Source organism: Channa argus, chromosome 1 (genome assembly GCF_033026475.1).
Source record: "Channa argus isolate prfri chromosome 1, Channa argus male v1.0, whole genome shotgun sequence".
In the NCBI taxonomy this organism is placed as follows: domain Eukaryota; kingdom Metazoa; phylum Chordata; class Actinopteri; order Anabantiformes; family Channidae; genus Channa; species Channa argus.
The window spans coordinates 39,956,950-39,984,940 of record NC_090197.1 but is presented as its reverse complement, the minus strand read 5'-3'; the positions used below and the strand labels follow the sequence as shown (position 1 = coordinate 39,984,940).

The 27,991-nt window shown below is 41.4% G+C and overlaps 1 protein-coding gene across 1 annotated transcript; it reads left to right on the top strand.

Moving 5' to 3' along the window:
* The first annotated feature begins 38 nt into the window (after positions 1–38).
* On the top strand, positions 39–27,572 carry tet1 (tet methylcytosine dioxygenase 1). The gene is made up of 12 exons (XM_067519803.1): positions 39–403; positions 985–3,325; positions 17,842–20,092; positions 20,526–20,616; positions 21,217–21,310; positions 21,689–21,897; positions 21,989–22,139; positions 22,444–22,533; positions 22,879–23,016; positions 23,130–23,306; positions 23,439–23,583; positions 24,327–27,572. Exons 2-12 carry the CDS (start codon positions 1,142–1,144, stop codon positions 25,355–25,357), a joined length of 6,561 nt encoding a protein of 2,186 aa, XP_067375904.1. The 5' UTR covers positions 39–403; positions 985–1,141; the 3' UTR covers positions 25,358–27,572.
* Positions 27,573–27,991: the final 419 nt, after the last annotated feature.

The following is a 27,991-nucleotide window of genomic DNA, read 5'->3' as shown; positions in this document are numbered from 1 at the left end:
ACAGTACTGAGTCCACACACGGTCCTGGGAGCTTGCGACAGCTTAGTCCATCCCAGGTTTTCGTGTCCGCTCTTACCCTTCAGAGCCGACGACGGGTTTTTGGCCAGCGGAGACCGTAGGTTGCGTCTGGCGGAGGGAGAGTGAGCGGGGCAGCCCTGAATGGATTGACATAAGGGGGATTTACATTTCAACGCGTGTCAAAGACTACACGGTGCACGTTTAGAAAAAACAGTCTTTTGTGCGTTCGCGTAGGAGCTGGTGTCATGTCCATGTGTCAGCGTCGTCAGAGGATTGAACTTGCCAGCAGGTCTATATTTGCCGAGGAGGGAAACCAATACGAGGTCTCGCTGTCTCGCTGGAGCGGACTGTTATTAGCAGTTCAGACAGTGCAACTGTCTCTCTGGTATGTAAAGCATGTCGGCCGTAAACGTGTAAAGAGAAGCTTACGGGCAACAAAACGACCTACACAAAAGTGAGCTTTCCGGGAGGCGTTTGGGATTTAAATGACAGCGGTCAAGTGCAAAAATAATACGCAGCCTACGTTGAAGGCGTTTTTTACACAGTAATAACCCCCTCTTCCGGCAGTCACAAAGACAAAAACAGGATCCGACCTCCGACCAGAGCCCACTCCACAACGTGCCTGCCCTTTAAACTCTTAAAGCCATGTTAACCGCTCAGGAGGAGTTATTCCTTCTTTAGATATACTTATTCAGTTTTTATTATATATATATTCAACTGTATGTAGATGCAATGGATTTTCTTTTTTCGTTGTCGTCCCAAGTGTTTCAGGCGGGGCAAATGTGTTACATCCAGAAAGCAATGTAAAAAAAAAAGCAGTGCGTTATTGTGTATTCTTCAAATTGTGCATGATGTTATTCAATGGTCAGATGTCGTTGTCAGCATTACATAAAAAACACATTTGAAGCTGCTGAGACTAATTGTATTTTTGTAATTGTATTTTTTTCCTGTTTTATGTCTTAATAGGTCATGCATTGGAATTACTGCGCATCAATAAAAGCATCATAGTTTACTGTATAAGATTAAAACACTAAAAGGAAAGGACTGTGTGCTGAGTAATAGATAAACATCCACTGGGCTCCCATGCTGGCTGCCAGAAATTCTCCCCTCCGTACCCTCAGCCATGCCTGCCACCACCAAACCCACCAGGAGGCGAACACCTGCACAGAGAAAAAATGGGCGGAAAGTGATCAGCACCAAGAGGCAAACCTGTAAATCCAATAAACCCAGAGGAAGAGCCACAAAGAAGCCCAAGAAAACACCTGTAGAACCCAAAAGTTCAACAAGCAGGGCTCAGGCACAGTCAGGTCGAAGCCCACGTGGGAGAGGAGTTAGTAGGCCTGGTGGCCCTGGTCATGGGTGGTCCCCTAGCAAAGTTAACCATGTCCTTAATGAAACGGGATCTTCGCGGCTTAGACGGCCGAGTAAACTGTCTGACCACTTTGGCAAGTTCCAAGACCCAAAAGGAGGAAGGAAGTCCCTTCAGAGCAAACGGATGTCTGTCACTCTCTGCCAGGTTCAGGAACCTGGCAGAGGAAGCAGAAAAAGCAGAGGCAGCACGGAGAGAAGAGCAGCATCACAGTGCCGAAACACAAAAAATCCACCCTCAAGAACCAGCATCAACAATTCATCTCCTGACCCAGAAAATGAGAAACTGAGCTCTTGTGATATAGAAGAAAGCTATCCAGTCTCTCTAAAAACTGATTTTGAAGTTCCTGCGAGTTTTAAAGATCAAGATCTTGGAGTCAACAATGCCGAAGAGGGCAGCACACTTAAAGCAGATTTACCACCATGTGACAGACTGGAAGACTGTGTGCAGTACAGCTCTGATAGTAATTCGACCCAGCAAGACAAAAAGACTGTCGGCCATAACAGTGAAGCTGACTTGAGGTGTTTGACTGGGACCCATGTGTGTGATGATGTTGATGGACAGTTAAAACTCGACAGTGACAGCAGTAAAGATAGCCCCTCTGGGCCCTCTGCTCTGAAAATTATTGTCACAGCAGGGGTGCAGGTCAGCAGTGAGGAAAATGACAGTTCATTAATCCTTGGAAGTAAGCTCGATTTTCCCAGTGATGATACCCAGGGTGATGTGTGTACAGTCCATAAAGAGGAAAGTAACATGTTGGGTTTGAGACCGAACGAGGCAGAAGAAAGATTGATAGTTGTCACTGAGAGAAAAGAAGAGAAAAGTCATGAGGCAAGAGAAGGTTTGGAGGCAGATAAAGAAGTTGAGAGACAACATGACACAGTGGAAGAGGTAGTAAAGGTTGCTAAGAGGCTTAGTAATTGCGAGGGAGAAGAGGGAGGGAGAAAACAAAAGGAGAATGATGTTTCCATAAATCCTGCTGACTCTAACTTCGGCACCCCAGCATCTCAACCTCCAGATCCCCCTCACTCCAACAATGGACTGGCAACACAGTCAGAATCACCGCTAAATGTGATTTCAGTCACAGACACAGCTACCTCAAACCCTACCAAAGCCCCCTCCACCTCACAGTCACTTGAACTAGAGGTTCTGAGTCAGGGTCAGACGGACATGCAACCTACCATTCATGGTGCTAAACTTCAAATCCCAGGATCCTCAGCTGTCCTTGAATGTTCCCCAATGTTGTCGACTGCTCCAGTGAAAAGAAATACACCGGTCATTGTCCATTGTGACGCTTTCAAACTTAGAAATTTGAGGGATTCAAGCAACGGGCAGTCACACTGTCTGCAACACGTAGCAGTCCCTTCTCATCATGGAGAAAGACAAGCTTGCTCACACGCAGAGACGCAGACCAAAGATGGTGTATTTAATCGAGAGACATTGGACTGCCACAGCCAGGAAGACACACCTTTGCTGTTGTTGCCATTAGTTCCTCGGGCGAGCGCAGAGTGTGACCCTAAACTCAGTGAGGCTAGCATTGTGGTAGAGGTGCCAGAGCTGGACTCAGCGCCAAAGATCTCTACTCCTTCTCTGGACAGTAGCTCCACCTTCTCCTGCGGCTCCGAAAGCACTCGCTCCTCTTTTTCTTTTGACACAGAGTCAGAGACTGGCTATGGAGAGCCCAGCCCCTCTATTCCAACTGGATCTTTGGGGTCAGAGGGGGCATGCTTGCCCTCCTCAGCAGCTCCAAAAGCACATAAGGAGAAGAAGAAACGAAGCAGGTGTGGGACGTGTGAGCCGTGCCGGAGGAAGATCAGCTGTGGCCAGTGCAGCTGCTGCCTCAACCGCAGAACTGGCCACCAGATCTGTAAGCTGAGAAAATGCACGGAACTGAAAAGGAGAAACCCTTCAACTACGCTTGCTCTCTTTGCTGCACAGGTATGAACTATAATACACACAATGAGTGTGTTTAAATTACAATAAATAAATATTAACACATTACTGAGAGAGTTATTGAAGTCAGTTATTTAGTTATCACAAACAGGTGATTTCAGATGATTTGAGCAGGAAAATACTGTGGTGTTTTTCTCCATCTCCAGACAGCTGATTTGATCATCTGAAAAATGCTGTTCTTACCATATGACAGCATTGCTTTAGATCTCAGAGGTTTCCCAGCCGCCCATTGGAGGCAGCAATGGTTAGTTGTGATCGAGAGTTAAATGAGCCACACAGTTGAAACAGAAAGTTTCGCTTTCATATTGTGAATTTTAGCGGTTGGTTTTGTGTCTCTTCCTGCTGTATGTTGGGGAATGTGCTTAGTGATAAAAGTGGAAGTGCCTGTACAGCATGTAAGAAGTGTGTGGAGAATCGAGATCAGTTGTGAATGCGTGCGCAAATATAATGTTGATGATGTTCTGTGTAAGCCAGGAAGGCACTGTCACATGCAGAGGCTCAGCATGTGGCTGGAATAAGTGGCTGTTTTTGTGTGTGCGAGAACCAAGATACAAGCAGGATAATAAGGTATTTTATGAACTACACATGGTGACTGTATGTATGTGAATGTTTGTATGTGTGTATGGGTATGTAATTAAAGCCAATTTTGAGCCGGATATTTTGCACAGTGGCACTGAGCGCTATTGTGAATGCATATTTTAGGAGAGAACGCAGAAAGATTATGTACAGAAAGGAAGCTGACTCAATCAAATGAAAATGTGAAAACTGTGACAGTGTATAAGAAGAGACAGTGTATAAGAATTTGTTTTTACTGACAGACCTAAAGAGAATTATGACCTAAATCTGAAGCACATCTAAGTCTCATTGTGACTTCTGGCTCATTGTTTAGCTTCCTGGGCTGCAACATTAAAGTTTGGCTCCTCATGAGAAAAAGCTTTAAATATCCACTGCACAACAATTGCTCTGCATCAAATGGCAGAAAGACACAGTTAATGGCTAGCTAGTGATCACAGTGGCGAATTCATCAACTGAACAGCCAGATATTTACTAGAGGAGGTTTAGGTTTAGGACTTGCTAGAGACCAAAGAGACCAACAAAGTAAAAAGAGAAGAAATGTGGAATTTAGACTAGATTTAGCAGTTAGTTAGAAACATGACTGCCAATAAACCTTTAACAATACATTTGCTCCATAACTATTGGATGTATAAATATGCAACTGTTACTTAACAAATTGACCATACTGTATAAACATAAGAAGTGATAATATACACATAAGTGATATATAAGTGATAGTACACACAGTATACTGAGAAAATAAAGATTTGTCACCCAACTCTGCAACTCGACCATCCTTTCTGTAGTGGGGGGTTAAGTTAACTTTTATTCACTTGTTTCTAGCTGTTAGCAGGGTGTTTTCAGCAAACAAGTTCTGAAAACAACTCTTTGCTACCTGACTACCTTCAAAGTATCTAATAACATAAAGACCCACATGTTTTCTAAGGAATTTGTTGAGACCAACCCAGTGCTAAAAAGCTAGTGGATATTGGATTTACATTCTTACTTACATTTGAGTAAGCAAGAACATGAGGGCAATAGGACAATAATGTTGCCCTGTGTATACAAGCTGTGTGTGATGATTCACATAGGTTTAAATTGTTACAGATTTTGTGCGTCAAATTTTATTTCAATTTTAAGTAAAATTGAAATAATTAGGAGGGATTTGCTGAATTTCACAAATCATATGTAAATTGTAAAGTGATTTATTTATAACATAGCGCATGTAGGAACAGTGGGATAATATACATACCAATCATTTTGATAATGAGGGAAGAGGAGTTCTTTACAATTTGCTGCTGGGGGAGGTATATGTCTGCACAACTGTGAGTGAGGGTCCATGTGTCTCTAGGCAGTTTTGCATGTGCAAGCGTGCATGCATGCACTGGCTGAACCCTTACAGTGATAGCAGTGGCAGTAGCAGATTAGGGCTCATTATATAACACCTGCATTGCAAGTAGTAAAGACTTTAGTGCAACACTTCTGAGTATTAGAGGAGATGAGGAGGGAAAGATCAGGCTAGGCAGACATATATAAATGTATGACATTGGAAAACCCTGTAATGGAATGTGGGTTAATGTGTGTGCGTGTGTGAGTAATCTCATTGAAATGTCAGAGCCATATATATATACACAACACAAAAAATATATACAATAAACGGAAGATTTCCTCTTAACTTACATTTAACTCAACCCACACTCAAGCCCCACTTTTTATGTACTCGTAGTGTAAGTACCATGCTTACTGGCCAGTCTTGCTGATCAAGCTCACACACCCTTCCAACGAATATTTTGTGTCTCCATGAGATTGTGCAAATAAAGGGGCATAGGCCAAAGAGGTGCTCAAGTAGTGGCATGTGGATTCTGTTCTCTTTTACCATAGGAAGCTACTCTGGCTGGTATGGCTGTGGTTTGTTTTGGTTTTACTTTGCCATTAAACATCATATACAAAATATACATAAAAAATAAACACAGAACACAACACTGATTCAACAATGAAACCTTTATGCACTGGATATAAAGACAAACACAAAGTTTAGATTTTGTCTTTGTAAGAAAGAGACTGAGTGCGGTGCACAATAAGAGTGGAGCTTTTCTTTTAAAAATAGTGTAACTCAGAGATGGGGGCCCCCTCGTGGCCTTGCCTTGTCTTTGGCTATAATGACAAAGCTGGAACCAGGTCCCACACACAAACACACACTATCACATAGACACTAAACAAAACACTACAGTTCATGGAGTGCGAAAGCTCTGTATTTGTAGAGTGAGGTTGACTGAAACAGTCCTGACATGTTTAGAGCTGTAGGCTGCATAACACTTTTTCATGAACTGAGATTAATATTACCATCTTCAGCATTTGAGGAAGTGACCCATTGTGTAATTATTTGCCCCTCAGTCTGTGTTGACTTCTACAATCACACGAACTCTTAATTTTTTATTGAAATCCATAAATTAAGGATGGAAGACACTTTGTTTTATTCGTAATTTTGCTATTACACTGTAGCTGAAATACTTTATGGTTGTGCAAGCTTCTGTAAAACACTTTTATTCGTACCAACGGAAATAGGCGGAGTTTGCTTTACCTGACTCAAGGCAAGTTTTATTTGTTATAATGTATGTGACTTCTGTTAGACAGCTCTCATGGGTAAGTATTATCTGTGAGTGCTGCTGTTTCCTTCTGTCACTGTACTTATCAAGATTATGCACCTGGTGAGGTGCATTTAAGGTAAGTTTAAGGTACAGCCATAATTAGATTGCTAAGGGAGTTTTTAGTTTAACACAATGCAGCTACAGCTGGACACAAAACTTTTTATGTGTAGTAAAAAGTACATGCCTTCACGCAGCTTGCGAGCTCAGCCCAGCTACTCCTGCAATCATTTATCTCTCACACTTCTTATTTGCTGGAGTTAATTTGCCAGAGGAGTGGCCCAGCTGAGATAACACGTATTTCAGGAAAACACTTGCCAGTACCTCAGACAGTAAGTACACCGGTAGGGAGGACAGGCAGCCTCCAGCACCCAACAGTGACTGTTTGCTTTGGCATCATAGCAGATATCTGAAGCTGTGTGCCTGTATGTGTGTCTGTACGTGAATGATTATGTATGGTTGTGCTTCAGGGGAGTATTCATGCATATTGCTGTATGCGTGCATATGGGAATATTTCTTGTTGTCAGCTCATCATGCAGCAAAATATTGTCACAAAATACTGAACTCTTGCCCGCTTACACACAGCACTGGAGGTCTTTAGGCTGTTGTCATGGTGACCTCATTGTCTGTTGCTGAACTTTAACCTGCCACAGTTGTCTGATGGAGTATTCTCTGGGTGGTTATGAGGATTAGTGGAGATAACCACTGGGCACAAACTACTATAGCTTTAAGGCTTTGAACTCAATAACCTACATCCGGGTAATTAGATTAAACTACACAGGGTGTCTTGCTTATTGAGGGTCAGCAGCAGGCTCAGGCTATACGGGATGAACAGCAACAACAAGGCAAAATTATCTGCATTATGTCTGTGTATCAACCTATTCAATGAGGTAATTATTTATGTTGCTAAATTTTATGTACCACTAGTGAAGTCATGTTAACTTATGACCATATTGTTTTTCTGATCATTATTCGCTAATGCTACAGTGTACTGTATTTGTAACACAGTTACATCATCACCTTTTATTGTAGCACTTCATGTTGCTGCAGTGCAAGCATCTCATGCAGCTTTCTTTGCTTTTTTATTTGCCATATACTTGTATACTGACAATTAGGGATCTTGGACACAGATATAAATATAATGATCCCAATCATTTCAATCTCAAACATGAAAGAAATGGACAAGTTAATGAAATGATCATAATACAAATATGTATAAAAATGTGTCTGAAGTCCAAAATATTTTAAGACATTTGGAAACATTGACAATAAGTCACTGATGACGTATCTGATTAATGATGAATTAAAGGTTTGCAAAAAGTCTATCATTTCATTTATCATTTAGTTTATCAATAAAAAAAACATTTTAAGCCTTTAAGTACCATCTTTTCTGTTTGCTAACTTTGGTCAACTGCACACACGCACACTGCTGTTCCACTGTGTAATCCATGTGTCAGTGAAAGAAAACTCATCTTTTCCCCCCACATATGCATGTGGGCACTCTGGCAGTGAGCTGAAGGACAGCTGCACATCCACACTCTTTCTTTTTTCTTTTCATTATGTAAATGTGTGTAACAGAAGGGGGCCGTGGTAGAAATTCGTGAAATGTCAGAGCCTCAGCCAACATTTTAACACAGCCAACTCATGACCAAGCAGAGTGTGACGTGTTTCGTCTTCTTTTCTTCTCGGTCTTCTTTGGCTCACGCACATATTTTATTACACAAACTTGCTTCTGATTAAGGCTGCTCTGAATTGTCTGTTAACCTGGTTAGAGCCAATTAAACTTAAAACAACTGAAGTTATCTGCAATAGCTGCAGGCTTTGGTCAGTGGCCCAGAAAAATGGTTTGCAGACAAGGTGTCTGTTTTATTTGATTAGCAGCTTGGTTTTTGGACAAAGCCCATTTTACATCAGATCAGATGTATGGACCAGGCTGTGCCAGGTTCAAGACTTACAACCAGAGGCAACGATTTAATGATGTACGACTCTACTCATACTCTGTCAGTTTGCTAAAATGCACATTGATCTGTCACTCTGTAGCAGTTCTGTTTCTTTAAAAACAATTCAAAAAATATTTGTAAAGTTGATACCATTAATTTTACACTTTTGAGCCCTCATTGGTTATTAGCATTTGTAAGTTTGTGCCGTGTCCTGGCTGTTGTAAGGCTCTAAGTCCCTGGATAAGCTTTGAAGTCATGCCACTTGGTTTCTCTGGGTGAAAAGAAATCCTCAATTTGCGCCCCAAAAGAAATGCCACTCAAATCCTACCGAGGGCACACAATGGCCTCCTCCTGGAGAAACCAGTGCTTATTCATGCATCACGCTAACCTGCCTAATTTAGGAAATAGCTTATACACCTGAATCGCTCATTATCCTCTCAGCTCTGTCTGTAGCTATACAGCATGTGCAGTCACTTTTAAATGTTCCACTGGAGTCTCCATGGATCTGTGTGCAAAAATGTATGTATATACTGTGTGTGTGTGCATGTGTGTGCAGTCATATGGGCAACATGCTTACTCAGCATGTTCTACTAGTACAAACTTATGAAAGCCTTTTCCTGTCTTGTTGTGAGGATATCTGAGGCCCACATTCTGCTATGCCTGCATAGTGTTTATGTGTATTTTTGGGTCAGTGTTTGTGCATGTCTGTCAGTGTTTACATAAACTGGATGGACCCACTCACCCTTTTCTATCGTTCCCAAGGTGAAATGCTTATTTTCACATTTGGATACAGCCACTCTGAAACTTTACACCACAGAGTCTAGAGTTCATACTCCTTTGTGTGCTGGCACAGATTTTTGTCTTATGTCTACTGATCAAACATTGATGAATACTTGAGACAAAGAGACAAAGCAGGCAGTGTGATTAAATAGCAACACATATAGACTTTAAAGCTCAGCTTTTCTTCCCTGGATGGACTAAAGGTATTGGAGTGACCTGCCTTTGTCTTTGTGCTGACCAATTGCTGTCATCCTTAAATAAAAGAAAATCCATGTGGTTTTAGGGTGTGGTGTTGAGTGGTGCACATTTCTTTCGGAGAGTGGGACTGTAGTATGTTATGTAACACATTCTGTTTATGTGTGTGCAATGAAACATTGAATGTTACTCAATTGTGTCCTTAAAATAGCCTCACCTATTGGTCACACACAGTCCATACAGGATGAGAAAGTAAAAATGTGCGTGTGTGTGTGTGTGGAGGTATGTAAGTCCACAGATGTTCTTTTGGAAAAGTGAGTAGAGTGATATATGAGCAGCCTCTGGGGTCTGCTGAATGAGCCATACTGCTGTCTCCTCTCAGGTAACAGATTTTATGGTTTCAAGGTTCTCAAAGAAAATCAGCTTTTCTACAGCCTCGCTTTAGAGGATCCCAAAGTTAATGCTGGGGTTTGCATTAAGCTTATTGTGGGTTGATCCTTTGGATTTTCTCCTTTGCAATGAGGTGTTTAAACATGTGTAACTTTTGTGAAAGGGTGTGCATGTGTGGACTGGATGTGCAGCATGGGGACAGGTCCAAGCATAAAGTCATGTTTTCTCATTTTCCCATGTTTGTTACCGCTGACTTCGCCAACTCCAGCACCCCACTTCCCCCTCGAAACACACAAACATCTCTGGATAGCACAACTTGCTTTTTCCTCATCTGAAACTTGAAGTATCGACACTAACTTTCACCGAACATGAGAGACAGAAGGAGGAGAAACTGAAATTAATGCCATTAATCAAAGATCTGTAGCCTTGCCATGCAAATGAGACTCAAGTTTACATTACTACACAGTAATGGAAGAAATTGGCAACTATTGGCAACACTTGCGTTTGGCATCTGTCCATCACTGGGCAAGTCTCCAGTGGGTTGGCCTCCAGATGTGTCACTGATTGTTTACCACTATGGTGCAGAATGTATTTTTTACCTTGGTTGCTCATGTACTGTACGGTGATTAATGCCCAGACTACTCAATCCTAACGAGATCTGGGCCAGTTGTTAAAGGGGGAAAAAAATCATGCAGCTCTTATAGACCTGAAAATGAAGTATGTGGTGGAATATTGTTTGTAGATGTAGAGTGTATTTGGATTAAGGAACGGATTGGCTGGTGAAGGAGGAATCTTTTGAAGGCTGATATACTTGCTTGTTTGTTGTTTAGGTTTGTTGGTTGTTTAAAAATCTAGTTTGTTGTCTTTGCCATATATGTCAAACCTGTCAAAGCTGTGACATTACCATTCAGAGAAAAACTCCATAAAAAAAGCCATATCTGCAACAATGAATCTGAAAATAGCGAGTTGATAATAACCCTGATAAGGCTTTTATCACTTTGATAAGAATGGAGATTGAATAAACCAGTAACAAAATGTTAAGTGATGGTGGATCCAGTTCATCTCTTACTCTAAATTTTGTAAAGGTCAATGATATTTACATTTACATTTAGTCATTTAGCAGACGCTTTTATCCAAAGCGACTTACAAGTGATGTACAAGGTAAGCAAAAATCTAAGTCAAGGAGAAAACATCAAAGCAAAGTCCTATCAGAAAAGTGTTCACAGTTCACGAGATGCAAGTGTGAGAAAGAGCAGAAAGGAAGTGTTTTTAAAAAATTTTTTTAATAGATTTAAGTGCATAGGAAGATGCGCAAGAGTTCTGTTTTCAGCAGTTTTTTGAATCTGCTGAGCGTGCAGAGTTTGGTAGCTCGTTCCACCATCGTGGGATCATTGCCCTAAAAGGTTTTGCTTGGTGTCTTCTGTGCGGTGCTGGGACCACCAGATGTCATTCGTTGTTAGAGGGTAGCTGGCAGGAAGGATTGTAGACTTGAATGAGTGAGTTGAGGTAAGCGGGAGCTGTCGAGTGAACCACCCTGTAAGCAAGAGACAGAGCTTTGAACCTGATGCGATCAGCTACAGGAAGCCAGTGTAGAGATCTAAAGAGTGGTGTGACATGGGGTTTTTTTTGGCTGATTAAAAATGATGCGAGCTGCTGCGTTTTGGATCATCTGCAAGGGTTTGATTGTGGATATCGGTAACCCTATCAATAAAGAGTTGCAGTAATCGAGACGAGATCTGACCAGCGCCTGTACAATGAGTTGGGTTATATAATCCGTGATGTAGGGTCTGATCTTCCTGATGTTGTAGAGGACAAAACTGCATGGCCTAGAGAATGAGGAGATGTGGTCCTTAAAGCTCAGTTGGTCTTCGATGATGACCCCCAAATTTTTGGCCGATTTAGTGGGGACAATCACTGTAGATCCAATGTTGATGCTGATGTTGTGTTGTGTCAAAGGTCTGGCTGGGAAGACAAGGACTTTGGTCTTGGAGAGATTGAGTTGAAGATGTTTCTCTGTCATCCAGTCTGAGATGTCTGAGAGACAGGCAGAAATGCGTCATGAGACAGTGGAGTCGTCCGGTGGAAAGGACGGGAAGATCTGTGTGTCATCAGCTTAGCAGTGATAGGAAAGACCATGTGAGTGAATGATGGAACCCAGGGATGCAGTATAGATAGTAAAAAGAAGAGGACCAAGAACTGAGCTCTGCGGCACACCGGTAGAGAGGCTATGAGAGTGAGAAAGATGCCCCTGCTGATCCAGAGATGCTTAAGTCAGAGAGTGTGGACAAAAGGATCTGATGGTTCACAGTGTCAAAGGCTGACGATAGATCAAGTAGAATTAAGACAGAAGACTGACCTGTGGCTTTTGCAGCTCGAAGATATTCCACGACAGTCACGAGGGCCGTTTCTGTGGAGTGGCCCCTCTTGAAGCCAGACTGATATACACATACGTCGATGTAGGTACAACTTTTTTCTCTCAATTTCATAGGTAAACCCTGAAAAAATGTCACATGTGATCAAACAGCTGAGAATAACAGTTCTCGTAATGCAGACTGAGGTTTTCTATTTCTGACAGTGTTCAAGAAGTATTATTTTGTAGGGACAAAGTTTACTCCTGCACACAACACACATGCCTTGTGTATATTTCATGTGCTTAGTCTGCCTCTGTGTTTGTTTTACAGCGTGTCAGCAAACTATTTGGGCAAATGACAAACGTGGAATATTACTTCTTTTTCATGAGAGTTGTGTATGCATAGATACACACTTAATCATCGCCTACTTGCTTACCGAAGGACATGATATCTACAAAATAAATCTAAATAGTGAGTGAAAAACAATTCCACTTATTAGCCACTACCATGAATATATGCCTAAAGACACTGTCAATGTCCAGCACTGCTCCAAGGCACAGTTTTTAAAGTGTTTTCCATGAGATTATTTAAGTGTGTAGCCACATGTTTGGCAGTGATAAGTCATAAGCATCTAACTGACTAACCGACTGAATCTGTTGAACTTTGTAGTCTGATAAAAGCAGCATTGCAACAAGTAGGATTACAATATTTAAGTATATTATTCATTTTCTTTCTTGTACATGTTCATATATGAAATGTGATATGGTTTTATTGATTTATCTTGCTTTTTCTCCATTAAACCGCCTATCCTAAACCACGTGTTACTATACGCCAAACTAGCTTTCATTCAGGGATACTAGGGGTAACATCGTACCTTTTGAGATTTTGACATGGATTACTACTAAATCTGTTAGTATGACTGCATGTTTAGTGCATGGAGGGCTACCATGACATAGTTTTCATTGTGTCTGGATTAAGCTGCATGCTCTCTGCTTCCACAGTCACACACAGCTGAGGTTGGTTACTAGAGTGTTACAGAAAGACACTGTCTCCGGCTGCCTCTATGTTTCTGTGTCCCAGTGTGACCCTAGTGTTTTGGCCACGTGGTTGCCTTTAAAATAAGGAGAAAACTGATGTGTGTACTCTCGCATAGTTTTTTTCTCTTTGTCTTTTGCTTTCTGTCTCTTTTTTTCTTTCTTTTTTTTACCACAGCTTTTCCTCAGAGAATCATTTAGAAAAAGGCTTTGGGCGTGGGTGAGAGAATAAGGGGAATAGCTGTTGAAACTGGTGCTGTGACCATCCTTTTTCCTGCTAGATCATGTGGGAATTAGTAGTGTAGAACATTATGCTGTTATATGAATGGCACTAAGTGTAATTGTTTAAAGACATGGCATAAAACTACAGTGTCTAAAGGGACAGGCTACACCCCTTCCTTCACATGGGTGTGATCACATGATCACATGTTTCACATGTCAGTTTAGGAGGGAAGGAGACATGCAGATAAACATATGCAAACTGTCAAGTGTCATGTGATGTTCGCTAATGGTTAAGAGAGAAAGGCTTAATCTCAGACTTGTATGTTTAATAAAATCAATAGGATTTATATCCATTAATGGTGTTTTCATTAGCCGATGATAAGTTTTCTATGTAAAAATACATAAACTGATCTAAGGAGTGTTGGTGAGCTGCTTCAGGGGTTAATATCTCAGCAGTTGTAGTTGTTTTCCTCTGATCCAGATCCAGCATGTGTGCAGTATCCATTCCACAGCTTGACTGAAATCCATGTGCGTAGGGCTGGAGTAAAAAGCCCACATAGGGGATCCTTTGTTTAGGAGAGTCTAGGCATGGAAGATAATTTACAAGCCGCTAAGGTCCTTATGCGATTGGCTGATCAGGCTCTGTCTGCATCTGAGAAGGCATCCCATATGTGTGCGTCTATATGTCTGTCTGTGTGGGTGGGTGTATGTGTTTCTGTGTGTGTACAGTGAGTGTGCGTGTGTCGGCTGTAGCAGCACTTTGCTACAGCGGCTCACAGTCGCCCTAGTCATGACACCCAGGAGCTTGCCCTGCGCACAGCTACTGTAGCCAGCTTTTTCCTTTGAGGCTGAAGGAAGGCAAAGCAAGATGGCCACCAATACCTTTTAGGGCTATGCTGCCTAAACTGGAGGGGCTTCCTCTGAGGACCGACAAGGTAAAGGCAGCCGAAGTGTTTGGCCAATCACCCTGGGTCTATTGTCTTGCTGCAGATAGGACAACTACAATGGAGCTCATCAAGAGCTCATCTGTTGTGTCTCTCTTTCTCCCTCTGCCACCCTGGATTTAGCTGGTTGGAGCACTTTATTTGGAAGCTGGTCTTGTTATTGTTTCTGCAGAATCACTGAGGATCTGTGCTTGTGTTTGTGAGTGTTTGACTTGTCTTTTCCATGTGGGATTAAAGGATGTAACAACAAAGTCTGCAGCAAAGAGGTCAGTTTCCAAGGTAACAGAGACCCTCTTCTGTTTCCTCGTTGCATGTCTTTTTTAGCACCCTATGAAGAGTCCCTCTGCTTCCCCTTTTCTTCCTTGCAGTGTTTTGAACAGCCATATTTCTGCACCTGCTGTTCTCAGACTGCTTAGCAGAAAAGTGGAGTGCGTTTAAGGCTTGGGTTGTAACTTGTAATTTGGCAGCCTTTATTTGTCTGGCTGTAGTAGTAATGCTTTTATTATTGTGTGATTTTTAGAACAGGGCCCTCTGTTACTGTCTTAATCTGTAAAATTTTATAGCTGATTAAGGTCTGATTCACAATGGTGTACTGAGAGCCAAATTTTTAAAGTTTGTTAGGTTTATTGGTACCTTATAAACCCTTCGTTACTTCCGTAGTCGTTTTATGTAGCGTATTTTGTGTGTTAACTATGTGACATTGTGCTAGGTGCAAACAGGAAGCATTCTTTCAATGAATGAAGGAAATTCTCACGTGTTGAGAGAAACACGCATAAACCAGTACTCACACTCGCAGCCAGGAAGGAAGCGTGCTTTTTCAGTGTTTCATTATAAGAGTGTTGTGAGGTTAAGACCCTTACGATGTATGCACAAATTGAACAACAGGAACGCAGATAAAAGTTACTCATGTATTTTAGGTGCTCTCTTTTTCTGTCAGAGTACTTCAGTACTACATGTTTGCATGTATGTTGACAAGTTTTTATGTGTTGTATATGTGAGGGTTTGTGTAGAGTTAGGAATGGATAACCACTTGTTTGAACCTCCTTGGAGACTCATCTCTTGAGAGAGGGTTGTTTGGATTCAAGTGGTGGTCATGCTTTCGTTGCTAGGGCAGGTCTCTAATTGTGTGTTTATGCATAAAGTTGTCACCAGTAGATACTCTTTCTAATGTATGTTTTGGTAATTTCTTTGAAGCTTTGACAGGTGCAGTAGTCAGATATCTGTTTGTCTCACACAAAAGAGGAAAAACTGTTTGCATTTAAAACAGTGCATGTGAGTGCAGTGTGATTCCCTAATGTGGACACAACAAGCACTACACAACGACACAATCCTAAGACATCACAGACCCAGCTCTCTCCAGAGAGCCAGTGGCTAAATTAGAGCACGACACTGCATTTACATTCCACTTTTTGTTATCACAAAGCTAAATAACACAATTGAAATCAGGGGCTGTGTACAATCTATGCAAAGTAAGGCGCATGCATACACACTCATAGAGACACGTGTGTGTCTGGTGCAGTGCTGGAAGGCAGCCATGACTGCTTTGTCATTGAAAGCAGTTTATTGTGACAGGCATACTGCCTTCTCCCCCATCTCTCTCTCTCCCTGCTCCCCATCTTTTCCCTCTTATTATTGCTCATTTGAATGTGGCCGTGGCCCATTTCACATGCTGGGCAGAGTGGGTATCTCACACTGTTGCATTGGCAGCTTTGGTATTGCCTCAGACTTTACTCCAGATATCTGTTGCATCAGAAGCGTGTTCCTTGTAAGTAAGGCACAGTCCTTACTGTTAAATGGAATCCAGTGGACTGAAGAGAAAGCGTGATGGATAAGAAAGGGTTACGTGAAAGCACATAATGTAATAAATCAGCTCCATCATGTTTCTGTTGTGTGTCTGTTCTCAACATTTTATTGATCGTGAATGATGATTGGAAAACACTTCAAACAAACAAAAACAATTCAAATTACAAGAAAAATCCTCTGAGCCTATTTAGTTTGCACAGTGTGAGACCAAGCTCACGACTGTGCCTGGTAGAAATGAATGAGGAGTTGCTGAGTTAGTTAGGAAATGCATGGGTGAAAGAGATGTGTTTAAGACAAAAGAGCTACATAAATACAAACTGTTTCCAAATGTATTATATTCAGTTCATCAAAATACAGTACAATTAGTACTGTATTGAGATAGTGTATTAGCGTAACTTAGTTCATTCTGATGGAATTAGACAGAACAAAAAGCACATGTAACTGATAAATTCAAGTGTTTAATGTCTGGTCTGTGCATTCATGCAGGTCTGGTTTATACTGTTGCTGCTTACTCTTGATCTGCGCACATCTCCAGTTGTAACGTGCATCAAACAGTGGCAGTGATGAGGTTTAACAGGTGTTTATGTCAGGTAAACAGTGCTACATCTCCAGATCCCCTGCTGTTCACTAGAAAGGATGCACATAAACTTTCAGGACACACAGCTCCAACATATGCACACACACTTTCTCCAGCGCCTGCAAACAAGTTTAAGATCCCTTTGTCGGCTGTCTTGGCACGCAATGCTTTTTTTAAATTTTTTATCTTTGTCATGCTGCAATATTTATAATCAGTCTCTGCCTACTGAAGGCTTTAGTTTAGAATATTATGCAGGGTTAAATCTTAAAATAAGAAACACCTTGACTTCAGTTGATCATGCTCACTCAATATGAGAAAAATAAAGAAGACTTTTACATGTTCAGTTGCAGAACTACTTTATATAAACTTGATTTTTCTAAGAATTGGTTTGTGCTGTTGCAGTTTCTAACATAAGACATAAATTATAATTCTGTCATCAAAACTTAACCTCTCCCCAAATCAATTTTGATTCTGTTTACCAAACTACAGCTATGATTGCCTGCAGTCATGACTGTCTAAAGCAGTGAGTAGTCAGCATAGATTTTGGGGCCAGTTCAAATGTCAGTACTGTGAGTGTTGAAATCGAAGCTGAATAGTGAAGTTTTACTGTAACTGCACTTTATTTGGATGGATTGGCATTACCCTAGCAGGTAAAGTGTAAACACAATTTGTATATAAATAGTGCACCCATGCCCTCAGCGACACAGTGTTGAACTGTACATGACTCTTAAACTGTGGGGCTGTGGATCTCAACACGCTGCAGCTCATGCAGGAGTCAGGAATGTTGTCATGATTGAAGCCTTGTCTGTAAACTAACACAGTTTAACTTTTTATTAACTCTGTTTAGAGATTTGTTTCAGTGAGATTTATAGAAAGCACATTCTTTGTTTTCTCATGCCATAATATTTTCCACAGCTTTGATAGTGACTGCAGCAGATGCTCGTGACATGCTGGGAAGCAATCTGTTGTGCTGTGTGCCGTGACTGTTTAGAACACGCTGAATCACTGTTCACTGCCAGAGCTTGCTGAGTCACCTTTCTCTCTCTTTCTGTCTCTCTGTCTAAGGTGGTTCCAGAAAGTGGGTCGGTAAATGGCAAAGGCAAAGTACAGATGGATGACACCTACACGGCAGCAGAGGAGGATGAGGGAGAGGAAGGCCACATACCTCATACACGATCTCCCCCCATTAACCACTCAATCACCCACGACCTGGCTTTGGACCAAATCGGACAGCCAGCACTTACTAAAAAAGAACCTGAACTTGAGCCAAGAAGCATTGCACTTAGTCAACACATATGCTCGCCTGTAACTTTAAAGAATGGTTCTGCTGAGAACCAGACAAAACCTGACGGTGCTAATATGACCACCGGGTCAAACTCTGAGCTGAAGTCTGCATTTAAAAAGACTATGATGGCATCAGAGCCTCAGAGCACTATAACAGCAGCAATCCCTAAAGCTTGCTCTGAAAACGGGCCTAAGACTTCCCTAGACGACCTGTCGGTTCCACTAAAGAAGATCAAACTGGAGGAGCCATGGGTATGGCTCACTGAACAGTCCACCGCCCAGCCGAGTGATGAAGATGAGATCTGTAACAATCCGCTTTCCACACTGGCGGCCGTAGTGTGTCTGTCTGTCACAGAGAGGAAGGGACTAGAGGAGAAACTTTTCAGCTCACGTCCTTCCGTTTTTCACTCCATCAAAACAGAACCACCAGATTTGCACTTTGTTAAAAAAGAGCCAGTGGACTTAAAGAATGACTTTTGTCAGCAAAGCACTCCTGTTTGCCTGCAAACGACTCCCCAACCTATAAGAAGTCAACCTCCTCCAAGTGTCTTGCTACCAAGTGTGCAGTCTTTGGCAGAGAGCAGAAATCTCAGTTTTGATCAGGCTATTGCTATTGAGGCCTTGACTCAACTGGCAGCTATACCTCAAAGCACCCCAGGGCCCATTGAAGCTAACAATACGTGTAAACATCCTGTTTCTACTGCTGCCCCATTTTCAACCTCCAAAACAAATACAACCCAGCAAAAAGCCAGACCCACAGCAGCTATATGCTACAACAAAGTCTCCGTCATCAGCTCACCACTACACCAAACATCAGTCATACGCCCTCCTGTAGGCAGACATGGCAACGTTATTCAGTGCCACTGGGGGTCAAGCTCCAACACAAAGCTGTCTCAGCAGGACTTCCTAGATGCCTGCTCAGACAGTGATAAAGCACCTTACAGCAGGACAGAGCACGGCTTTGGTTTTCGTGTAACGAAGTCTGAATGCACCCATAACAAACCCAGTGACATAAACTTAGGTAAAGATCATGAGCGAGTGTTTGTGGAGGACAGAGACAGGGTTATTGGTAAAGTGAGGAGAAACAAAGATGAAGAGGAGGTTGCAGCTCAGCTGGCAGACCTGGCCTTCATTATTCAGTCCAGACAGATTCAGCAGTCAGAGAACAATCCTCCAAAAGGAACACCTGTCTCTGCCATTAAATACAACTATAACAACCAGGTCCCACAGAGGCAGGGAAAGGCCATAATTAAAAAAACAAAAACGACACCTTCCAAGCCCAGGAAGAAGAAGATAAACAATGGACTACATGAGGGAATGAACCGCAGGACCCCACTTTCAAAACGCATGCCAAATGGAGAGACACCCCGCAGAAGCAGAGGCCAGAAGATTGTCCCACAAGGGAAGTCGGGACTTCAGCACAAGAGGAACCTGTTTCTACCTCAGGCTCAAATTGACCTGAAGAAATACTTGGCTGAGGCTCAGGAGGAAAGGAGGCAACTCATGTATCACAATAATGCACACACTTCGCAAAACTACAGCACTATTAGCCACCCTTGTGGGCAAGAAAACCAGCCATGGTCCTTTTCAAATGGTCCACACCACCAACCAAATAACTGCAATGGTCATGCTACCGGACCAGGTCAGGAATGCGAAAGTCATTTGATATCTCAGGTGATACAGCCCCCCACTGGGCTGCAGCATGGTTCTGATCCTAATACCAGCTCAGCTAATACCGCTTTCCCGAGCCACCCAGCCGGGCACCATGGTGTGACTAATGGCTTCTCAGGGGCTCAGCACTCCCCTCGTCCAAGCCAGCAGGGCTACTACAAGCTAGAGAGGTCAGGGCCTGTCACTGTCCTGTCCACTGCTACTGATGGAGATCTGGACAACTCTGCAGAATCGACTCCATCCAAAAACAGTATCAACAGCTTTCTGGAGTCACCTATGAGTTTTTTGGATACCCCTATCAAGAACATGCTCAATACACCTTCCAAAAAACTGGCTGATCTTCCATCCTGTCAGTGCGTGGGTAAGTTGGTGCTACATTAGATTTTTAAAAAGACACTGTACACAGTATCACTTGGGATATTTACCACACTGGGACTTAATCAGCCCTAAAAGTTTGTCTTTATAATAACACAAAACACACAGACACACAAACACACAAACACACATTAGTTGTGTCCTACCTCGGAGGCTAGCTCAAACAACAGAAAGCCACATTTCTCTGCAATATTTGGAGCAGTCTTTGGATGCTTTGTATAGCCTTGTTGACTTATTTTCATTTATTGGTATTGAAATGTGAATGTCAAAAATGGTGGTCTCTGATTTGAGATTGTGCACATTACATTTAAATTAACCTGACTCCCTTTTCAAGCACGTCTCTAATCTTTGGTTTTCTAAACAACAAAAGTTGCACTCAAAAAGTTGCTGGGATTTGCAGTATGATTTCTTTTCCACAGACCAAATCATTGAAAAGGAGGAAGGCCCTTACTATACTCACCTTGGTGCAGGATCTAGTGTTGCTGCAGTGAGGGAATTGATGCAGAACAGGTAGAGTAACCACCAGCACTCATTTTACACTCTGTGTGTATATGTGTGTGTGTTTACTACAAAACATGAGGAGAGCCAGCTACGGGCTTGGTGGAATGGGGTGGAGTCACAGATGAAAAGTCTGTCATTAAAAGGATCATTGCTGAGCTAGCTCAACACATGCATACTCTGCCTCAGCTACTCATATGCACACACATGACACAGAGCATGTTGAAACAGGAAACACCTAGAGCTGAAACGAGGGGCCCATTAACAAACATGACAGTGTGTTTAAAACAGCTCCAGTTCCGTCACAGTCAATCTGACAGCCACTCTTAACTGAAAATGTTCAGTTCTGCAGTTAATGACCTTTTCAACCCTACTGTATACTTTTACTGAAATAAAATAAATTGAAACATTTACTCTAAAGAGTATGGAATGTGATGTGTAATTTGCGTATTAAAATAATTTATATCACAGCAGCTGTGTATATCTCCCCATGCAGAGTCCATGGGGAGCTATGTATTGTTGTCTACTATTGGTTTTATGCGATACTCTGTGGTCAAGAGCACAAATGTATTGCTTCTCTTACTCATGTCATGTCATGTGTATATGTCACAGGTATGGTGCTAAAGGAAATGCAATAAGGGTGGAAGTTGTTGTTTACACTGGGAAAGAAGGAAAGAGCTCCCAGGGGTGTCCAATAGCTAAATGGGTATGTAGCTGGTGTCTCTGTGTATCCAAAATGTATAATTTTATGTCTGTTGCACTTTGAAATGTTGTTGTGGAATATTGCATTTTAATTTTCCAATTAGGTATTTATAATAGCTGACAATATCACCAAATACTTACCTGTCTCCCAACATGTAACCATAATCAAATGAGTTCTGACACGCAAGGCAGATAACTAAACCTGACAAATCTTGAAAATCAGATTTTGTGTCAAATAAATCCCTGTGCTTCATTTGGGGGTTGGGATCCATAATTCTGTGATAGTGTTTAAAAATACCAGTTTGTGCTATATCTTTCCATGTTGTCATTCATACGTTATAACTTAGTATTTTCTGTGTGTGTGTACATAACTATCTGACAGGTAATCAGGCGTGGCAGTGAAGAGGAGAAGCTGCTGTGTTTGGTCCGACAGAGGCCCGGGCACTACTGTGACAGTGCTGTGTTGGTTATCCTCATCCTAGCATGGGAGGGAATCCCTCGGTCAATGGCGGACCACCTCTACCAGGAGCTGACTGAGAGCCTCTTTAAATATGGCTCCCCCACCAGCCGTCGTTGTGCCCTTAATGAAGAGTGAGTAAATCTCCCTTTGTTTTGTAGTTATACTGCTTTTCCCCAGCTTTTTTCACTTCTTTATCTTCTTATTTCCACTCTGTTTCCATAGCCGTACGTGTGCTTGTCAGGGTATGGACCCAGACACCTGTGGAGCTTCATTTTCCTTTGGCTGCTCCTGGAGTATGTATTTTAATGGTTGTAAGTTTGCACGCAGCAAAGTACCCCGCAAGTTTCGCCTACTAGGAGACTATCAGGAGGAGGTAAGGGAGTCGTTAGCTTCCAAAAAGTCCTAGAGAAACTCCTCCATTATTGTTGTTATAATGGTATAAGAGGATATTTTATGTATATTCATTGCGTTAGTTGCTTGTTATTATGTTTACTTCATTATCAGACAGGTTGTTGTGCTTCTCTGCAGTGTAGGCTTACAGCAGTTGGCCCAAATCGTCCAAAACATTTGCCCCCTAGTGGAAAATGTTTGATATAACAATTAAAGTTGCAGACAAAGTTTGAAAAAAAGGAAATCAGTTGTTATTTGCACTGAAATACCTTTGTGTGTTACTCTAGGAGAGCAAGATAGGGAACAATCTTCAGGGTCTTGCCACTCACCTCGCACCACTCTACAAAAGACTGGCTCCAGAGGCTTTCCATAACCAGGTATGAAGCATTAAACAGCCCCACTTACTTCTACTTATCTACTTATGCCTTTCTTAGGCTAGTACTGATAGGTTTCCACTAGAATTGATTTTAGGTTCCTCATGTTGTACTCAAATTCCTGCACAGCCTTGCTCCAGATTGCATCATTGACCTCCTAACAGTTTAAGCTCTAGATTTCTGCATTCCATTAATAGCTAGATGAAGCTTTATTTAATTTTTACATAGCCAGACTCTGAAACAGCCTGAATTTAGATTTGATGTGCACTTTTCTTGCAAGTGTTACAAGTAAAAGACCTTCACCAGAAACCAGACTTTTCTCATGTGATGTCCTTTCAACTCTCATAGGTGGAACATGAGCAGACAGGAGGTGACTGCAGGCTGGGCAGAATGGAGGGGCGTCCATTTTCTGGGGTCACAGCTTGTGTGGATTTCTGTGCTCACGCTCACAAGGACACTCAAAACATGAATAACGGCAGCACTGTGGTAATGAATCCATAAGTCGTACTTCGAAGGTCATTGTTTCTACCTGTGAGTTATTGATTTGATATGGCTTACTGTTTGATTGAACAACTTTCCTTTTGTCTCTCTTTTTTCAGGTTTGCACTCTAACCAGGGAAGACAACCGTGCGGTGCGTAACATACCAGAAGATGAGCAACTCCATGTTCTGCCACTTTACAAGATCTCTGACAGGGATGAGTTTGGTCAGGTTGAAGGCCAGTGGGCCAAAATCCAAAGTGGTGCTTTGCAAATTTTATCTTCCTTTCCCCGCGAGGTGAGTAGCTTTTTCTATATAATATTACGAAAATGTTTTATGTTTTCTACCTACATCATCGCTGGTTTGGGTCTTTTGATGTAAAAATGCAAAACATTAATAAATGTGTCATATTTTTTTTCTAATCCTCAGGTGCGTCTGCTGGCTGAGCCAGTAAAATCGGCGCGTAAGATAAGGCAAGAAGCACGTCTGAAGGCTCAGGCAGAGAAACTGGAGAAGAAGCTTGGGCTGACTTCTCTCACTCCTGGGAAAGTGAAAAGCGAAACCCCCAACAGAGGTAGTATTTGTGACTGCGTTGACGTGCACTTGTGAAACGTGGTTACTGCAAATCTGCGTATACGTGAAGCAGCAGGACAATCTGATGTGTCCTCTACCTTTGACTTATTTCATAGCCTGCGTCACATATTTTAAACTTTATTTCTTTCTTTCTTTTGGACTGTGTTCACGCTGGTCCAGAGTGACAGTGCAGAGGGAGAGAGAGAAAAAATAGTGGGGAGAGATACGCAGAGCTGATACACAGTTAAAACTGTCTAAATAAAAAGTTTCAAAAAACAATGCATTTAAATTGTCTGCAAGGCACTTGGTGTTACTTAAATTTTGTGTCAGACTTTAGACAGACTTTGTTGAAAAATCGGGCTCATTTCTCCCTCATACTCTTTTACTGACATGCTTGTTCCCATCTGCAGCCTTTTGTTATGCACATGTGCTGCTGGAGGAAGCTTATTAGAAACGTGATTATGCATATAGATGGCAGAGAGGTTCTTTGGGAGAAATCTACCAGGGGATATGAGTTTTTCTAATCCCTTACCAAGGTTTTGGAAACCAGCTTTCCTGTTAAGATAACTATCAAGAAATCAGCTTTCCGGATAAAGCAAGTAACCTGGTTACTAAAGTTTAAATGCACTGTGTGTACTAGTTTTGTTGTCATTTATCTTTTTTTATAAGTAATATGCTGATAAAAAAAAGTATGTTTTGACAGCTATGTTTACAAATACGTGTTGTTTTCTACATCCAAAATAGAGCCACATGGTTACTATAACTCATGTAGACTACCACCCAGACCTGCCAGCACTGGAAGGTACCTACCAGAGAAGAATCAATCCAGCACTTACAGCCAGAGCACCAGCAGCCACCCTGCTCCAGGTGCAGGGGTCTCCCCCAACCAGCATGGCCTGTCTAGCCTCCAGTTTGGACAGAATGGCCCAGCTCTCAGTTATAAGAAAATAAGTGACACCGTGAATGGTTATTCTCCAGCATCTGGTGATCAGAGTGTTCAGTCAGAACATATACCTCCGCACAATGCCCTCAGCGACTACCCCCGTAATTTTAAGACTGAGTCTAATGAGGTGCACTGTTTTCCTCTGCACAGACCCACCCCCAGCGGGAGTGCTCCTCCCCCCTCCTCATACTCTCCCAGACCTACCTCTGAGGGCCTCTACAGCAGGCTCAATGGACTCCACAAAGCTGCAGGAGATGTTGCAGCAGAGGTCAGGGGTCATGACCTCCTTTCGCACTCATCTCTTCCCGTTACTCCACCAACTTCCTCTCTTAAACCAGAGAAAGTGAAGCAGGAAGAAGTGTGGTCAGACAGCGAGCACAACTTCCTGGACCACGATATAGGTGGAGTTGCCGTGGCGCCATCACATGGCTCCATCTTGATAGAGTGTGCACGGCGCGAGCTCCATGCCACCACCGCTATCCTTAAGCCAAATCGCAGCCACCCCACCCGAATCTCTTTGGTCTTCTACCAGCATAAGTCTCTAAATGAGCCAGGCCACGGGATGGCTATGTGGGATGCCAAAATGGCCAAGCGGGAACGGGATAAGGAGGAGGAAGCAGAGAAATTAAGGATGATGGACAGCCTAGGGAAGAATGGTGAAGGAGCAGGAGGTGTAGAGCTAGAGGAGGAAACACAGGAGGAGGCAGAGGACACAAGGACAATGAGGAATGTCCCTACACGTCAAGCATGGACTCTCGCAAGAGATGGAGTAATCACTGTGTCCCCGTATGCTCTTACCCAAGTGACAGGCCCCTACAATCGCTGGACTTAGTCAACAAGTTTTACACACACACACACACACACACACACATACACACACACACACACACAGAAATGACTTGTACATCCTGTGCTTCTGCCTTACCTCAATCAACTTCATACTGCTACTCTCATTTTTATGTTTCTTATATCTGTTTGTTTACTTTGTCCTTCTTCGTCTCTGCCTTCAAAATGATGAGGAAGACCAAAGTTTGTTGGCTTTTTAACTGTGAGTCTTGGTGTTTGTTTTTATTGTTAAGAGATGGTGCTTTGAAGCATTTTAAAGACATTTTTAAACTGGTTTTATATACATAATTAAGAACAAAAAAGATGTGATTATTTATTCTGATCATATTGACTTCTATTTAATTCCTCGTGTACGCCTGTTTACTGCAAGATTTCTTTATAACCTGCATTATGTATTGACTCAGAATTAATTTTTTACAGTAGGACTATGCTCTTCATTTCAGCCAATATTTCTCTTTTCATAGGATTTATATTTTGGCTTTTATATTGGTGCCATTCTCACCGTAACCTTTATTAAGCTTCACATAGCATAACATAAAAACAAAACTAACATTGTGCATATATTTACTACAGATTGTCACATGTAGCATTGTGCTTTTTCTTCTACTGCCTCTAACTTTTGTTGGCAGTTCATGACAGAAATGTACTTCATGGGTTTGTTATTTTGTTTGTTTTCTTTACGCTTGTATGGTTTGTCTTTTAATCACAAATATATTAAGAAGCACTTTTTTATTTTCCTAAACTTAACTTGAAAAAGGTCCCAGTCTTTAGGCCTGAGTATGTATGTACATATAGAGTTATATATGGCAGTTTAGCATGAACTCTGTTATTTTTACAATATTTCTGCATTTATTTGATTGCGTTTGATAAACAAAAAGCATACATATCTAAGGAAATTCTAAACTTTGCATAATGAGGAATCATAAAATGCTGCAACAGTAGTGCTTATCACTATTGGCACTTGTTTTCACATTCTGGTAAAGGAATTTAAAAGTTTTTCATAATACATTTAGGATTTCAAAAACCTACTGTATACTTTTTGGTGCTAATGAGACCTCTGTATTTTTTTTAAGAAATCACAAAGTGTCAGCAATGGTAGACTTTTCCCGGTTTTACGTCCATACTCTGGATTTGAATACAAACTGTATTAGCCAGTGCTAAATATTCAGACTATTACTTCTTTTGGTTCCTCTCTGATTTTCTTGGAAAACCACTGAAACGTCAGACCACACTCAAACAATTTCCTAAGATGATTTGGGGTGCTTGACCCTTGTGAAAATCTTGTTTACAAATAGCTTTTTTACAGGGTCTGAATCAGGGCGTTGTTGTTGACTCCTGGTGAATCAGGATTTTTATTTTTTATTTTTACCCATGAAACAGAAGCTCTTCATTGAAAGAACTCATTAATAAAATTTCAGCACAATATTGTCAGTGATATTCACACTAACACTGGTGATATAACATTTTCTGTGAGAAACATTTTGGTCGTTTTGCACACTTTGACATTGTTTTGGTGCTAATCTAACAAGATGTCAGGGTACATGCATAGACTTTACCTGGCTATTTACTGAACGGTAATTGTATGGTGCTTTTTTTTTTTAACTTAACACACATTAATCTGGGTTATGATTCAATACAAAGCTAATTTCAAAATTTCTCTGCATGATTACTGGCTGACAGCAGACTGAGATGCATTTGTATTATTAGTATCGCACCATTGATAACTATGTGTTTCAAGTATCAGACATCCATCTTCAAATGTCTTCCACTGATAATGCAACTCTCTAGTAATTCTCAAAAGTCACAACATACACAAAATGAAATGAATGTAAAATGTTTTTAATCGAGTTGATTTAAAAATAACACCTTTGAACACCTCATGACAAAGTTTCAGTTGCAAATGTTTCTTTTGATATATTTTATCAACAAGGAACTTATAATTAGCACCAGCATTTAAAAATCTGAAACAAGAAAGTTTTATTAGTAGAAAATGTGTAAATATGTATGTGAACCATATTGTTTTTACTGTACTGTTAACGGTGTTTAGACAATGGATGATCTTGCTTATTTTGAAACTGAATTACTGTACATTGCTGAGTATATCATGTTTAGACTTGAGAAGAGATTGAAGCATTACTTTTATGGATGGCTGATCTCTTTCAGGATTGTGTAATAAAATCATATTTATATTTTGGATCTTATCATGTCTTCATGTTTGTGATTTGGGGATGCTAGTGTGCATGTATGTGTTGTGCATGTGTTTGATGAAGACTAAAGACCCAATTAACAATTTAGTTCTCTATAATTATTACAAGCTTTAATTATGTTATTTATTGCAATATAAGAAGGCTGATCTGATTTACAAACAGAACACAATTTATTTGTGAATTTTAATTAAAAAAACGTATAGTTTTCTTTATGAATACCGTATTAGTAACTGTAAAATAATTTCACTTATAACTGGGGATAAAGCACAGCCTTTTTGTACCATTACACTCCACAACTAAAATAATTATGTTTGTTTTTTCCTAAACAGCACTGAGGCTACAATCCAATGAATGTTTACTGTACAATTTGCAATAGGTAAAAAATGCATGTGTCACCAAACGTCATAGTCAGG